At 45.5% G+C, this 15224-nt stretch overlaps 1 protein-coding gene across 1 annotated transcript in view; it reads right to left on the reverse strand.

Moving 5' to 3' along the window:
• ATP9B (ATPase, class II, type 9B) overlaps window positions 1-15224 on the reverse strand; it is a 244986-nt gene that overhangs the window by 37351 nt on the left and 192411 nt on the right. The window contains exons 16-18 of the mRNA XM_012657822.1: window positions 7230-7391; window positions 6421-6513; window positions 292-375 (exon numbers count right to left, since the gene is read on the reverse strand). Of these exons, the coding sequence (XP_012513276.1) occupies window positions 292-375; window positions 6421-6513; window positions 7230-7391 (339 nt within the window). The remainder of the gene's footprint in view (window positions 1-291; window positions 376-6420; window positions 6514-7229; window positions 7392-15224) is intronic.

Below are 15224 nucleotides of genomic sequence, written 5' to 3' on the forward strand. Positions count from 1 at the left end.
GCACACATGTGCGTACTCTGTGAGTGTGCTGAGCGTGGTTGCTCTGTAATCACTGAGGACTCAGGCACCTGAAAATTTACAATTTTAAGGCCATTCTGTGGCTGTTTGCTCTGGGGTCCCTCTCCCAGCAGACAGAAAGCCGGCACAGGGTCAGTCCAGTGCCTGCCTAGGCTGTAGTGATACCAACTCACAATTTCGCACGAAGACAGCAAAAACTCGCATTAGCTGAAGCAGCAAGTGCTGAGGAGGGAGGGATGTCACCCATGATGGGACACACGGGAGCCAGCTCACCTCGAAGTCCTGGTACTGCTCCTCCGTCAGAGCCCGCTTGGCAACCACAAGTGTCCGCAGCCCTTCCCGAGCCATGTTCCCACACTGAAAAGGAGAGGCTGTCACAGGCGGGTCCCACAGAGCCCTCTGACCGTGCGTGAGGGGTCAGCACCACGCTCTGGGGACCGCCGTGGCCATGTGCTCATGTGTCCCACGGGCAGCACTGAGTGTCCACGAACAGAGAAACTTGGGAAAGAGGTGAACATGAAATGCAGATTACGCAGTAGCTGTTCTTCACGAGATGGAAGCTAAGCATGATCACTGAAGTGACATACGGCATTAGAGGAGTGATGATTTTACATAAAACTTATTTTAATCTCCCAACTCAGGTGAATGGGGGTGGGAGGAGGGGGAGGGCTCACCTGGAGTGGAGATTAAGAGCATGGATTTAAAACCAGAAAGCCGAGTCTGGAAACTGTTTCTGCAGGTTCTACCCCAGTGTTCTTGGGTAAAACACCTAATCTTTCTGCTCCTCGGTTTCCTTATTGGCAGAAACGAGTTCATAGTAGCATTGTCCTGAGACTAACAGCCAATGGGAGCTCTTGCAGTATTTTAATCTGCGTTTCCCTGGCCGGCCGTGGGTCCCTGCTGGCCTCTGTGCCATGGAAGGACAGGAATGGGGCAGAGCTGAGAGCTGCGTCCGGGGGACTCAGGCCAAACCCCAAAGCTCATGTGCCCTGCCCTGTGGTCAGTCTCAGGGCAGGGACAGCGAGCCCCGCCCAAGTCCCAGGACTTGATTTCCATGTTAAAACAGGAAATGGAAATACGTTCTGTGTGTAGTCACAGACGGCATCAAATTAATATTAGGTTACTAAGTATGAAGTGTCCAATTTCCTTAAGTACTAAGTTTGACACTTTTTTTTTTTCTCTATCGTGAAGGTACATCCTCATTCTTTCAAATGCATGCTTTGGCTTGTGATTATCTACCAAATTTTTTTTTAGAGCAATTTTTGTAAAACCACGGATAAGTCAAACATTTGTGTTATTTTTGAATATGAGTTCTATAGTGGAACCAATGCAGTGCAGGCAGCTCGAAATATCAACGAAGTCTTTGGGAAGGATGTGGCTAATGAACGCACAGTAGGTGGATGGTTTAAGCTCCATTCTGGTGATTTTCATTTCAAAAATGAGCCACGTGGGCTACCTGAGATCAAGGTGGATAATGATGAACTGAAAGCTGTAGTGGAAGCGAAGTCATTTCAACTTTCGTGTGAATTAGCAGCAAGGTTTGACGTTACTACTCCAACATTATTGGACCAGTTGAAACAAATGGGCAAGGTAGGGAAGCTGGATAGATGGGATCCGCATGAATTAAATGAGCGTCAGAAGAGAAATCGTCTCAAAGCTCACCTTTGCTGTCACAACATAAAGGTGAACCATTTCTACACTGTATTGTGATGTGTGATGAAAAATCGATTCTTTTTGACAATCACAAGCATTCGGCACAATGGCTGGATAAAGATGATGTGCTGAAACACAGTCCCAAACTGAATATTCATCAAAAAAAGCTAATGGTGTCCGTTTGGTGGTCCGGCGCTGGTATCATCCACTACAGCTTCATGAAACCTGGTCAGTCGATTACAGCGGATGTCTGTTGCAACCAACTGGATGAAATGATGAGGATGCTTGTGACTAAGCAGCCGAGACTGGTCAGTAGAGACAGGCCAATCCCCTTGTTATACAATGTTTGACCACACGCCGCACAAACAATGCTGCTCAAACTACAGAGGCTGGACTTGGAAACTCTCTGTCATCCCCCGTATTCACCAGACCTTGCACCGACTGACTCCCACTTCCTCCAGGCTTTGGGCCACTTCTTGCAGGGAAAAATATTCAATTCTCAACAAGCTGTGGAAAACAAAATTCCTTTTGTGATTTCATCACCACTCACTCTCCAGGCTTCTTCGCTGCAGCACAAACAAGCTACTGTTAAGATGGCAAAACTGTGTCGGTAGTTTAGGCACATACTTTGATTAACTCTACCGCTCCTTGTTTGAGACACAATAAGTACACTTTTGATTTGAAATTGGACACTTCATATTTAATCTAATAAAATGCCATTTCCCCATCAGAGGTAAAAATCCAGCAGTGTCACCTGGTGGCGGACTGGACAGGCTCTCAGGATCAGGGCTGCGGGCGGAGCCAGAGCAAACATGTTCGGAGCTAATGACAGTGCTCCCCCATTTAAACCACACAAATTCTACTGGAAGTTTCACCTGTACTTCCAAAAGCATACCACGACGTCCATACACGGTCGAGACCTGCATAGCGTTTATGTGGACAGGGTCTGGTCTTAAAACACGGGGAGACCACATTGCTACATCACTCACTGCCCCTCGGGTTCCCACCTGGACACCCACTAGCCAGAAGGAACGGGCAGGGCTGCCGGAGCCAGTCCCAGGGCCTTCCTGGGCTGTTCTTTCACGTGCAGAGTGAACCTGGTCCCTCCCTCATGGGTTGTGGGACACGACAGGTGACCAGAGGGGAAGCCTAGCAGGGCTGCCTGCAGATGAGTGGGAGCGTGTTTCCGAGACTCAGCCTGTCCTCCTGGGTACAGGCAGTGCCGGCAGAGAAGGAGCAGGGCCAGTGAGGCAGATGGAGGCGGAGGGGCAAGGCTGGGTCTCCTGGGGGCTGCAGACAAGAAGAGGGACCCATGTGTGGGACGGGAGGGTGCTGGGCTCCGTGACAGCAAAGGGAGGACAGGTGTCAGGGACCCCTCCTCGGAGCACCTCTGCTGTGTCAAGCAGGGCAGGGGTGCAGAGGCCGTGCGGGGCCTGCTCCCCTGGGGACAGACACACAGACAAGAAGTTCTGAGAGTCACTACGAGGTGCTGAGGGAAGCAGGCCCAAGCTGCACAGCTGGTATTTATAAATAATAAATTTTAAAAAATGTGATGAACAGTAAGCCCCACTGTCTGAACTGTCAATTTCTGAAACTGATGGTCTCTGCTCATCAAGAATAATGTCCTTTGAAAGGGTCCCGTGGGGACTCTCGCCGGCAGATGACGCTGATCTCCGCCTGAAGGTCCCGGGGATGTCTCAGTTGCCTGCACCCAGCTCCTGTCGACTCCCTCCCGGATTTCAAATACCGCAGAGCCAGTCAGACGTTAATGTTTTCAGAGCTGCTATCTCCAGCACGCGTAGCCTGTTTTTGGCATCTGTGGTTGACAACGCAGAGAAATCAGTGGTGACCACATCTTCCTTGAAAGTCCAAGACCTTTCGCAGCCCGGGCAGACGCTCCTGGCTCCAGTCTAGGGGCCCTGAGATGAAGGCAGTTCTTGGACAGAGACCCAGCAGATGCAGTGCTACACCTGTCACCACACTGTCACCTGCTGTCACCATGACACACAGGGAGAACGGTCTTCTAAAGGTAATCTCAGCAAACTTCAAGGGGAGAGAACTCTGTGTTACAGCTAGAGAATAACCAATCAAAAACACTATTTCCAATATACGTTTAAAAATGTAAAGTGGACAATGTGACCATGTATTTAAGCAAATACATTCTGAACAAACTAATTAGCTACTATTTTTAATGGAAAGAAAATCAAACACCAGTGAACCTGGTCATGCAATGTTACGACTGAATATCGAAGAGTCCAATGTTAGGGGAAGGGACGCAAGGGAGCCCCGATGGAGGCTCCCGCAGCTCTCTGCAGGGGCGCGCGCACGGAAGCAGAGGCCAGCCCTGCAGGCTGCTGAGGAGCAGAGACCGGGCCCCTGCCTTGCGCCATCCAGGAAAAGCCCTGGTAAGCGATCGGCACCGCTGTGCCACACCCGCAAACCCTTCGGGAAGGATGAACACGCGCCCCCTGCCCCGGCACCCCCACCGTCTCTCTAGGGCAGAAGTGAGCCCTCTAGGTGGGATATCCAACCTAATAGAGCCAGTTTACTACATTTTGTTATAAAAGGTTAATCTGCAGGTAAATAAAAATTATTATTCATATTTTTTGAATATTCCTTTTTAATTCATCCAGCTTATTGGAGCTGATGCATGCTGCCAAATTTGGAGGCTGCAGGGATGGCAGGAAGAGCTCGGGGAGAGCCTGGGTCTAGCGCCCCGAGTCCCGCTCTGCACATCCCCCAGCTGTGTGTCCTCCCAGTCCCCTCCTTTGAGAAATGGACAGTGACCTCTGCAGGGTCAAGGGTCACAGGAGACAATGGAGGTGATGCTCGCTGCGATTACAGGAGGTGGGGCTGTAACCCCATCATGCCTCTGTGCTTCCCCATCTTAACTACAGCTGACCCTCGAACAGCACGGGCCCGAACTGCACGGGTCCTACCTGTGGATCTTCTTCTGCCTCTGCCACCCCAGAGACAGCAAAACCACCCCCCACCTCCTCCTGTACCCCCTCTTCGTGAAGAGGAGGAGGGGGAAGACCTTTATGATGAGCCAATTTCACTAAAGAATTGTAAATATATTTTCTCTTCCTTGTACTTTTCTTTTCTGCAGCCTACTCCACTGCAAGAAGATAACACACAATGCACATAACACACAAGGTATGTGCTAATCAACTGCTTGTCATAGCTAAGACTTCTGGTCAATAGGAAGCTATTCTTGGTTAAGCCTGGGGGAGTCAAAGGTTATATGCAGAGTTTTGACTGTGGGGGGGCCTCCAACCCGTGTCGTGCAGGGTCAACCGCACTTGTCTCCTTTGTGACACTATGTCTGGGGCTAATTCAGTTCGTGTTTAGAGGGAGGGAAGCCACTCCTCTCAACCCTGCATCCGTCCAGAACAGCATGACTTTAAGTCTGTTCACAGACTTACATATTCTTATCTTGCAGGTTTTCAAAAATCGGCCCTTTCTGTTATATGATGTGAAAAGTTTTGCGTTCTTTTTAAACATGTGAGGACAAAAGTTTATAGCCGAGAATCCAATTCTGGGGAGCTTGCTTAAAACAAAATAATTCCCTATAAACTCAGACTCTGAGAACCTGCTGTTTTTATTTATTTCTTGTAGTAAAGTAAAAGGCTTTCAGACTATAATAGTATTCTACAAAGACATCGGTGAAGGGTCAAAAGATTTATCTATGGAAAGAAAATACAATGTTGAGAAAATAAATGTACACAGGATTTTTAATAAAGTTATCTTTGTGAAAAACAATCTGACATTATCTGTCTGTTGCAAGACATTTATTGATTTGACCTCATAAAGCTAAATAAATTAAACAAGTATTTCACAATTAATTGCACATCATTATGACCAAAAGTAATTTTTATGGCATTTTACTGGGTCTTCAGGGAGTTTAATTTATTCACGTCCATGATTACATCAAAGAGCCCTGAAGGAGGTATTGATTAATATTGCCAATGCCGCTGTGCATTGCGTCGGGGTGGCTGCAGTACGGACAGACCGTCCCTGGGGTCCGAGGGCGGACGAGAGACGAGTGGGACCAACCCTGAACGTGCATGCAGCAAGGAGGGTCAGTTCACAGTTACAGGACTGTAGTTTTACTCCGAAACCAACTACCAATGAATACACAGACTTAGCGATAAGCAACAGCCTCATGAGGCTAAAACTACAAATCGTATTTATTTAGGGAGAATTTAATGAAATACAGGATTGCTTATATTTGTATTTTATTTCTATTTTAAGTGAATCTTATGTACAAATTAGCATTAGAGTGAAATTCTAATTAAAATCTCCTTGCAAATATTTATTTCGCAAATGAAATATATTAAAATATGACTTTGGTTATATATACAATGTTAGTTCAGAATTCTATAGGGAATGATTAATGCTATTTTTTTCACTATTATAAATAAGGACCTATTTATATGTATCTACAGGTATTCACACACAAAACAAAAATAGTTATTTATATGGAAAGAAAGCCATTTATGATTAAACAGGATGCCTAACGTTTCTGCTTTATGAAATTGAAAAGAACTGTAAGCATTTAAAATAATTTAGTGGAAAAAATAATGCTGTCTTTGGCAACCTGTCAGTGTCTAGTTTGAAATCACGATGGCTCAACTTATTCCAACGACACCAGTGTCTACAAGGTGGGGAAAGGATCTATTTTTCAGTCACCTGTTCAATAAATTTTACAGAAACATTTTGTACGACGTTACGAAGTCACTCACTCACCTCCTCTTCCAGCCAATCGTTATACTGGACGATGGAGGACATGGCAACGTCTGCCCCTTTCATATAAAACGTGATTTCTGCTGTGGACTCATCCTGCAATAGAAGGAAAACACACACGGGCACATCGAGGCTGCGTCACTCACAGCAAGCCCCTGCTGGCCGATGGGAGCGCAGCCCCTGCGCCAGCTGCCACACGCCTTCCACTCAGAGGACCGTGCCCGCCCTTCGGTGCTCCTGCAGTCAAGCGCTGAGAACAGCTGCGCATCTTGAGACACTACACTGAAGTGTTTGAAATAAAATTTGTTAATGGATATATGACTTGAGCTGACTAATTCTCTTAAATTTTCATAGTTTGATGGAATGCTTCATTGTTGAGTCAACTTCCAAGATACACTTTTGGAACATGCTAAAAAATGTTAACAGAGGTGTATCTCAGCAGCTGTAACGGCCATGAGCCACTGCGAAGGCAAAATCTTTGGGCATGCTGCTTTCAGTGAAAACAGTATAGCTTCTGAGATGACCTCAAAAATCAATAAGTCACGCCTTTTACTGATTCTGCCTTAGTCATCTTAGGACAGCGATTTCATCTCACTAGAACCACACTAGCTTCCCAGCCATCAATAATTAGTTTAGATTCCAGTTTTTTTGAAAAACTGTAACAAGCATAGGAATGTGAGTAAATATTTAACTTCTAACTTTCCTTTTGGGAAAACTTTTTATCTGTCTTAAAATAACGCAGAGGAGACACTGAGTGGCCGACACGGCACCGACCCTGCAGCAGCCCTCGCACAACAAGCCGTAGCAGGTACCCTGACGATGACCCCCATCCGCTTGCTCTCCGAGGTGAACGGGAACAGCTGCAGGATGCGGAAGGTGAGGATCTGGCCACCAGGCGTCTTCAGCTGCATGGAGGCGAGGTCCCGGTTGACCAGGGTGAGGCCCACGCTCTCCGTCCACTGCACCAGGGCGACCTACGGGAGACCAGTGACGCGTGAGGCCACCGGTTGCCTCGGGAAAGCATCCCAGAAGCAACGCGGCGGTCAGAGAGCTTGCCAGGGCGACAAACACAGGACAGCCGCAGACACTCAGCAGAGGGCTGGGGTGGGCCCCGGGCCGCGGTGCTGGCTCAAGGTCACACCCCAGGAAGAAGTCTGGCCCTGTCTCCTTGCTGCTTAATACCTGCTTCTGTGGTGGACTGAAAAATTAAAAGCAGTCCTTTTAATGGGTGAGATCGAATTTGAAAATGTGTTCAACAGGCTGGAATACTAAATTTAAAGAAATTAAGATGAAACATAAAACAAGAATCAATCAAAGGTCCTGAATTTCTACTGTTTTTCTGGCTGGCCAGAGCCTATCTGAAGTATTGCATTTCGTTTTGCTGCATTTCGAGAGTACGCTGGGTGTCTGGGAGACTGCAGGGACTTTAACACTGGAAGCTCCCCTCTCTCAATATGTAATGGATGTCTCTCTTTTGTGGAAAATCAATGAAATCAGCAAATTTTGATTCTTGCCTATTTTGGTTAAGTATCTTAGTAAGATCTCTGTGCCCTCCCGCAAGAAGATAAATTACACAGAGTAACAGGTCCAATGCTTGATGCTTGTCAAATACTGTGAGAAATGACAGTCCATTCGGACTTTTTCTTTTTTTTCCTTACCAAGCTGTGATTTGAGAGAAACTGCAGTCTAGAGATTCTGTGCTTGCAGTGCTTGTGTTTTGTTAGGAAACATGAGGACGTGCCCACCGAGGACAACCCCGATTCAGCCGGTGCTGAAGCCAGGACGGGACGCTGTCCTGCTCCACCGTGCGGAGAGGACCACCCGTGAGGACGGCGAGCTGCGCTGGGGCCCTGGGCCCCGCAGTCGCAGTGGCACACGCTGACACTGTTGCTACGCTGCAGTGATGCTGGGCGACAGGTGACCACAGGGCCCTGCTAAGGACACCACAGCGCCAGGGCTCTCTGCGAATGTTAGATGTTAAACAGTGTGTCACCAACGGAGCTCGAATTAGAACTCTCACTCTCTGCCTCTCTGGCCCGAAGTACACCGAGAGTGTAGACTCACGCTGCAGATGATCCAGTCCTATAATTTAGAGCATTAGCAACGCGCTCTACAGCACGGCACCAAAAAAAGACGCGTGGAAGCCAACAGAAACAACACATCCAAAGGCAGCAAAGTAACACTTCCGCAACACAACTTCAAATGCGAAATTGAAGTGAAGCTCTGAGATGTTCTTTCCAATAAAACTTCTCTATAAGCTGCAAATGATCCAATACTCACAAGGTTAATTTTCAATTTACACAGTGAAAGGTTATTATTACATTTTGACCTGTAAATTGTATCTTTCCGCGAACACCCTATCATCTCGCGGTGCCCCGCGCAGTCAGGACTGGGCTCGCTATATTTGGTGACTCGCATCTGCATATTCTTCAGCTCACGCTTGGCTTCACCCCATCGAGCACCTAGCCGGCACCCACCTGATCGTTTTCAGTCGGCAACCATGCTGAGGATGAACTCCGTGTAAGGCCAACCAGGAAAAAACAATATTCACATTTTTCATAAGAGACAGATGCTCTAATTACCGTCCTCATGTAACTTGCTTATTCTTGGCCAGAATTCTTTTCATAACATAAAAATAAACATTTCTGGATTAGTCTTATAAACAAACTACGAAGGAAAATAATTTGGATGAAGACATGCAGTACTTTAGAATATCTGCGGCTGAAGTCACACCTCGGTGCTCAGTTCCACGTACAGATCTGGTCTTCCTTACCAAAGTCAGACAAACCCAGAGGCACCAAAGGAACCAGTGATTTCCAAGGACACCCTCAGATTTCCGGTCCCGGCCTGACCTCCAGCACCTCCCCATGGTTTGGAGCAGAGCTGGGGGGTTTGGCCAGGTGAAGGAAACCACTCTTGTGAACTTTCTTTGTGCATTTGAAATATATTAGTGATGTTCTTTTTAGAAGGCTCTTAGAATGACTTACATCTAGTGACATCAAATGTAGAAATTAAAGGAAAGGAAATTTCCAAGGCATTGACAGTTTGAGTCTATTTTCTACCTAAAGATGTTTAAGAAATTACATATACTTTTCTAAAGTACATGAACTCTCTATTAATGTAGAACAAACAGCATCTCTAGAAATTGTGGTAAGATTCCTCAAGCAACGAGTGCAGAAGTTTGGAGGTTGTGCGTTGCCAGCCAGCTTGAAGCCTCGCACAGATCTGGCAAAAACTATTATTAAAACTCCTCCATCTGACTTCAGGGTCCTTCTGTACAAGCAAGATTGGGGTTTAGCCTCCAACAACACGACACAGTTATGAAGACGGACAGCAGCTGGCCCAGCGTCAAACCCACACATAACAGACCCATTCTCTGACTTCTCCCAGCCTGGATCTCCACATCCCTCGTCTGCCTGCAGTGCCTGCCATGTCTCCGGAAGGTGCCACCAACCACCAGATCAGAGTACTGTGTCCTCAGCCTGGTCACCTGCCTCCTGGCCGGCACGCTGGGCCTCATGGCGCTCGCCACCGTTCCCGCGTCCAGGTCAGGGCCGCCGGAGGCAGGACCACGTCTGCTCTGTTCACGGATGGACACTCAGGAGTAAGAACAGCAGCACATTTCTTGAACAAATGAAAACTAAAAGCCTCTTATTTAAAGTAACTTAAAAGTGGGAAGTTGAGTGAGTTCTCGCCATGAGCCAAGACATAAACGGGACACGTTCCCAGCACCCTGTGTCGGGACTCTCCTAGCCCCGGGAACACATCAGGGCAGCTGTTCAGAGCAATCTGGGCTCCGAGTTTTAAAAACGTCTCTCTCTCCCAGGAAGTTACTAATTTGCCTTTAAAGGATTTCTTTGCATACAGAACGCTAACCACCTAAAGGAAGCACAACAGTTTGTAAGAAAGTAATTAAACCAGCGGCTGCTACTGTACGTGGGGCCCGCCCGGCGCAGAGAGCACGACTGCCGCGGGGTCTGCGCCGCCGGCAGCTTCGCTCCACGGAGCAAGCGCCACACTCCACAGCCTCTTCAACGCCAAGTGACTGGAGCTGAAATTCTGGCAGTAAATCACGTTAAAACGCTGCCCAAATACTCCTCAGGGTACTTTCCTTAGGTCTTTCTGTGCCACCTACATATATGTGAAAACAGACGGTAAGTGATTCAGGTGGAAAGAGCGGTTTTACTTGTCTTTTAAATCTGGCAGTTTTCCCCAAGCCTGTTTCACCAGGGCAGTTCCTGTTGTATGGACGCGACTAAGAAAGACAAATCTGAGCGATTTTCATTATTTAAACAGAGAAAAGAAACTACCAGTTTACTTTTTTTAAGTGGGGTAAAGTAGGGGCGGAAATAACAAAAAAGATAATGAAATGGAAAACACCGGTCATGGAGAGCATCAACGCCTCCCCGAATTTGACTAGCTAGAGCCCCCGACGGACACCACTCCAGGGCCTACCCAGGTCTGCGCACGGCGACGACCAGCAGCGGACGCTCACCAGACGCCACGTGGTTGGTCAGGATGACACGTGTGCTCCAGAAAGCACCTCTCGCCCCCTCCTGACGTCATTTCAATTCCACAAGGACGGAAGTGAAAGGAAAACCACACCACCTGGAACTTTCACCTCGACCTACAATGGAGATGTTACTGAAATGGCCCACGGTGAGATCTGAAATCACGAGATAAATACTAAATCAAATGCCAAGTATTATCAAGAGGAAAACTGCTTAAATCACAACTGTAAAATAATTACAAAAAAAGGACAAAGCACTTTAAAAAAAATTCTGAACTTGCATTTGGTAGTTTTCTGTAAGATGGACATACAAGATGCTTTTTCAAATCATTGATAAAATCTGAGCAAACAGCAGGTTATCTTATTAAACTTAAATCCATACTTCATTCAGATTTCCTCAGTTTCTACCTCACGTCCTCTTTCTGTCCTGGGACCCCATTTAGGGTCCCTCAGGCCCCTCGTGGCTGTGACAGTTTCTCAGACTTCCCTTGTTTCTAGTGATGCCGAGAGGTTTGCGTCCTGGCCGGCTATTTGCAGAACATCCCTCGATCTGAGCTGACGTTTCTCCCATGAGACTGGGGCTACGGGTCTTGGGAGGAAGTACCCGTCTACCACGTCACACCAAGGTCCCCACCATTGATATGCCTTCCCGGCACTGACGCGGCCTGGCCACCTGGCTGAGGTGCTGTTTGTCAGGTATCGCTAATGTAAAGTTACTCTTTTATTTACCCCCTCTAGTATTATTCTCTTTGGGAGGAAGTCACGATGTGTAGCCTATACCTGGGAATGAGGACTCGTGTGTCTCATCCCTAAAGGTAAAGTAGCTACGTAAGTTATTCTTTTGCACAGGAATTCTCCCGCATGGAGACTTGTCCACACTCTCCCATTCTTTACTTACATTGTTGCTTAGATTTTTCCAGCTTTAGCCACCGGGAGCCTTTTCAGTTGGCTCCCATGTCCCTTGGACATGCCCCCATCAATGCGCTGGGCCTTTTGTTTGTTTTTTGTTTTCAGCACTTCCTCCCTTCCTGGCCCTTGCAGAAGCTCCAGGCTCATCCTGCAGACTTCCTGCCTCAGCTCTGGCGTGAGCTGTGTCTCCACGGAGACAAGGTGTCTTCTACCCTACACAGGCCAGGGCGCTACTGACCGGGACAGTCGTGCACCCTCTTCCTGTGCTCTGGTGGTCACCCCAGCGTCGGGAGCACAACCCTGGACTCACCCAGGTCGCACACGAAGAGGACTGGCACCTGTCCTCCGAGGACCTCAGCGGGATTTCACGCAATTTGCGTCGATGGCCTCTTGACTTGTAGCTATGTTGCCATGTATCTTAATCCTTTTTCTAGATTAAACTATAAAAATCATTATTTTTATGATATTATACCGTCAACAATCATACTTCTTTTTGGTGATACAGTTGTTCAAATCTTTTGCCAATATTTAAATTCGGTTGTTTTCTCATTATTGAGAATTCTCTGTGCATTCAATTTACCACTTACTTATCAGGTACATATTTTGGAAATGTTTTCTAAAAGTCTGTGAGGCTTATCTTCATTTTCTTAACTGTATCTTTTGAAGAACGTAAGAGTTTTACTCTGAAGTCCAATTTATCAATCTTTTCTTTTAGAATTTGTGCTTTTTGTGTCCTAAAAAATTGTTGCCTAACTAATTAAAGGCTACGCAGATTTCTATGTGTTTTTTTTACAGAAATTGTATACTTTTAAGGTTTTACATTTACGCCTATGACCAATTTGAGTTAATTTTTGCATAAGGTCAACGTATGTATACGACGCTGGCAGAGGCTCTCATTTTGCACAGGGCTGTCCAATTGTCACGGACTCTATTTATCTAAAGGGTCATCCTCTCTGCGCTGAATTCCCTTGGCATCTTCATAAAAAAATCATTTGACATCTTGATAATAAAATGGCTCAAATCCACGAACACAATATACTACTCGTACTTAGACACTTCGATTTCTCTTTACTGTTATATAGATTTCCGTATTCAAATCCTGCACATATTTTGTTTGATCTATCCTTAAGTATTTCACGGTTTTTTTTTGATGCTTTGTATGGTATATTTTAAAATTTTAATTTCTAATTGCTCATTGCTAATACATAAATACACAAGTAATTTCCGCACTTGAGCACAATAACGCGCGAGCTTGGCAAACTCACTCTTTAAAGCTTCGTAGTTTTTTGTAGAGTCTTTGGATTTTCTGTGGAGACAATCGTGCCATCTATGAAAAAAGAAAGCATCCGGTTTCTTCCTTTCTGGTTGGTACGCCTTCTGTCTCCCCTCTCCTGCCCTGCTGTCCTGGCGGGGAACTGAGCACAACAGCCGTGACAGCTCTGAGCAGACAGGACGTCACTGTCTTGTCCCACACGCTAGAAAAAACTTACCTGGTTTTTCTACAGTAAGTATCATGTTAACTGTAGGATTTTCCATAGATGTCCCTTATGAATTTGAAGAAGTCTCCTTTTATTCCTAGTTTAGTCAGAGTTTTTGTAAAAACCAGAAATGGACGTTTGATTTCCAAGTTTCTTGTTCCCCTGAATCTACTGAGAGGACCTCGGACTCCCCCGTGGTCTGCTGCTGAAGCAAATCACGTGGACCGATTCACGGCTGCCGGACCCACTTTGCGCTCTTTGGATAAGCCCCTCCGTCTGCTCGCATTAGTGGAGTTTTGCCTACAGGTTCATAATCGATGTTGGTTTGTAGTTTTTGTTAAATGCCTTTGCCTGATTTTAGTATCAGTTTAAAATCTGAAACAAGTTACTAAATGGTTGAGAAGTGTTCCTTTCTCTGTCATTTTTTGGGAAGACTTTGTATGGTGTCGGTATTATTTCCTCATTAAACATTTGACAGAATTTACTCCTAAAGCCACCTGGGCCTGGAGTTTCTTTGTAGGAAGGTTTTTTAATTAAAGAGCATGCTTCTTTAGTGGAGTAAGACCTGGGATAGCTTTGGGACACTTCCGTGAGTACTAGAGAGCTGGCCTGGAAGAGACCTGAAGTCACTGACTCACAGACGCAGCCCTGTTCTCCTCGGACAGGTAAACTAGGCCTACAATGGACAAGTGGCTTCTCCAAAGCCATCTAGAACTAGAAATTTCTGACTCCTGGCCCAGTGCTCTTTTGAGGAGGTTCTTTTGTGCTAGTAAAATGTAGATTCACAGAATATCCTAATGAAAAAACGTGCACCTGCTTCTAAATTTATGTGAAAATGTACATTTGAACATATACATTCAGTGAAAAAATTATAACACAAATTAACTTTTTAAATAGACCAAATACTTAGGAAGAACAGAAAGAGTATGTAAAGGATTTTTAATTCTGCAGATCTGGGTTCAGTAGGTCTGGGAGAGATGCCAATGTCAGCGGGTTTAGAACTCCTCTGATGATTCTGATAGGCAGCCAACCACCTGGAACAACTCATCTGACACCAAAAACAAAACAAAATCAAAAACCTTCATTGTCTGAAATATTCTGTACATTCTTTGCTCATTAATGAAATGAGGGCATCTCTCTCAGAAGTTATCCAAAGAAATAAATGAGTAACTGTAGTAAGTTATAAATGTTGGCTGTTATTGTTCATATGAAACGTTTCTAGACAGGTTCATGATTAAACACTTTTATTGCTGTGGCTTTGTGGATGGAACATAGTTGTCAGTATAACAAGTCGTTGCTATGTAGGGAAGTTGGTGACCAATCTCCCTCTATTAGGACAACTCACTGAAGTCTCACGAATTCTAAGGCTCTGTAGATGACTCTTTTGGTTTTTTAGATAATCACATCATGAGTTAAGTGATAATTTTTAATATGATCTTAATAATTATCTCTTTCCCAGAGGACAACGTTAAGTGGCCTTGGTGACAGCAGACGTCCTCTTCTCATTCTTTGCTTCAGTGGCAGTGACCGCAGACTCCATCTGGTGTGGCGGCAACACTGGTACATACATCATGTTAAGATGGTACCTTTCTACTCTGAATTTAGTATTATCAGATATTTTGGCACTAGTGTGTTTCGATCAGAAATGTGTACTGAATTTTAAATGTCTTTTCTCAAAGTCTCTAATAACTTCTGACTTATAAATACAAAGCCAGGTTAATGTATTTTCTAATATTAAATCATTCTTGCATTCCTAGGATAAATGCTACTTGGTCATGGTGTATTATTCCTTTAATATAGTGAAAAGTTTGACTTGACATTATTTTTTAGGATTTCTATATCTCTATTCATAAGATTTGCACGTAAATTTTTCTTTTTTCATTTTTTTTTTTTTTTTGAGATAGAGTCTT

This window comes from Propithecus coquereli, unplaced genomic scaffold (genome assembly GCF_000956105.1).
Source record: "Propithecus coquereli isolate 6110/MARCELLA unplaced genomic scaffold, Pcoq_1.0 Scaffold560, whole genome shotgun sequence".
In the NCBI taxonomy this organism is placed as follows: domain Eukaryota; kingdom Metazoa; phylum Chordata; class Mammalia; order Primates; family Indriidae; genus Propithecus; species Propithecus coquereli.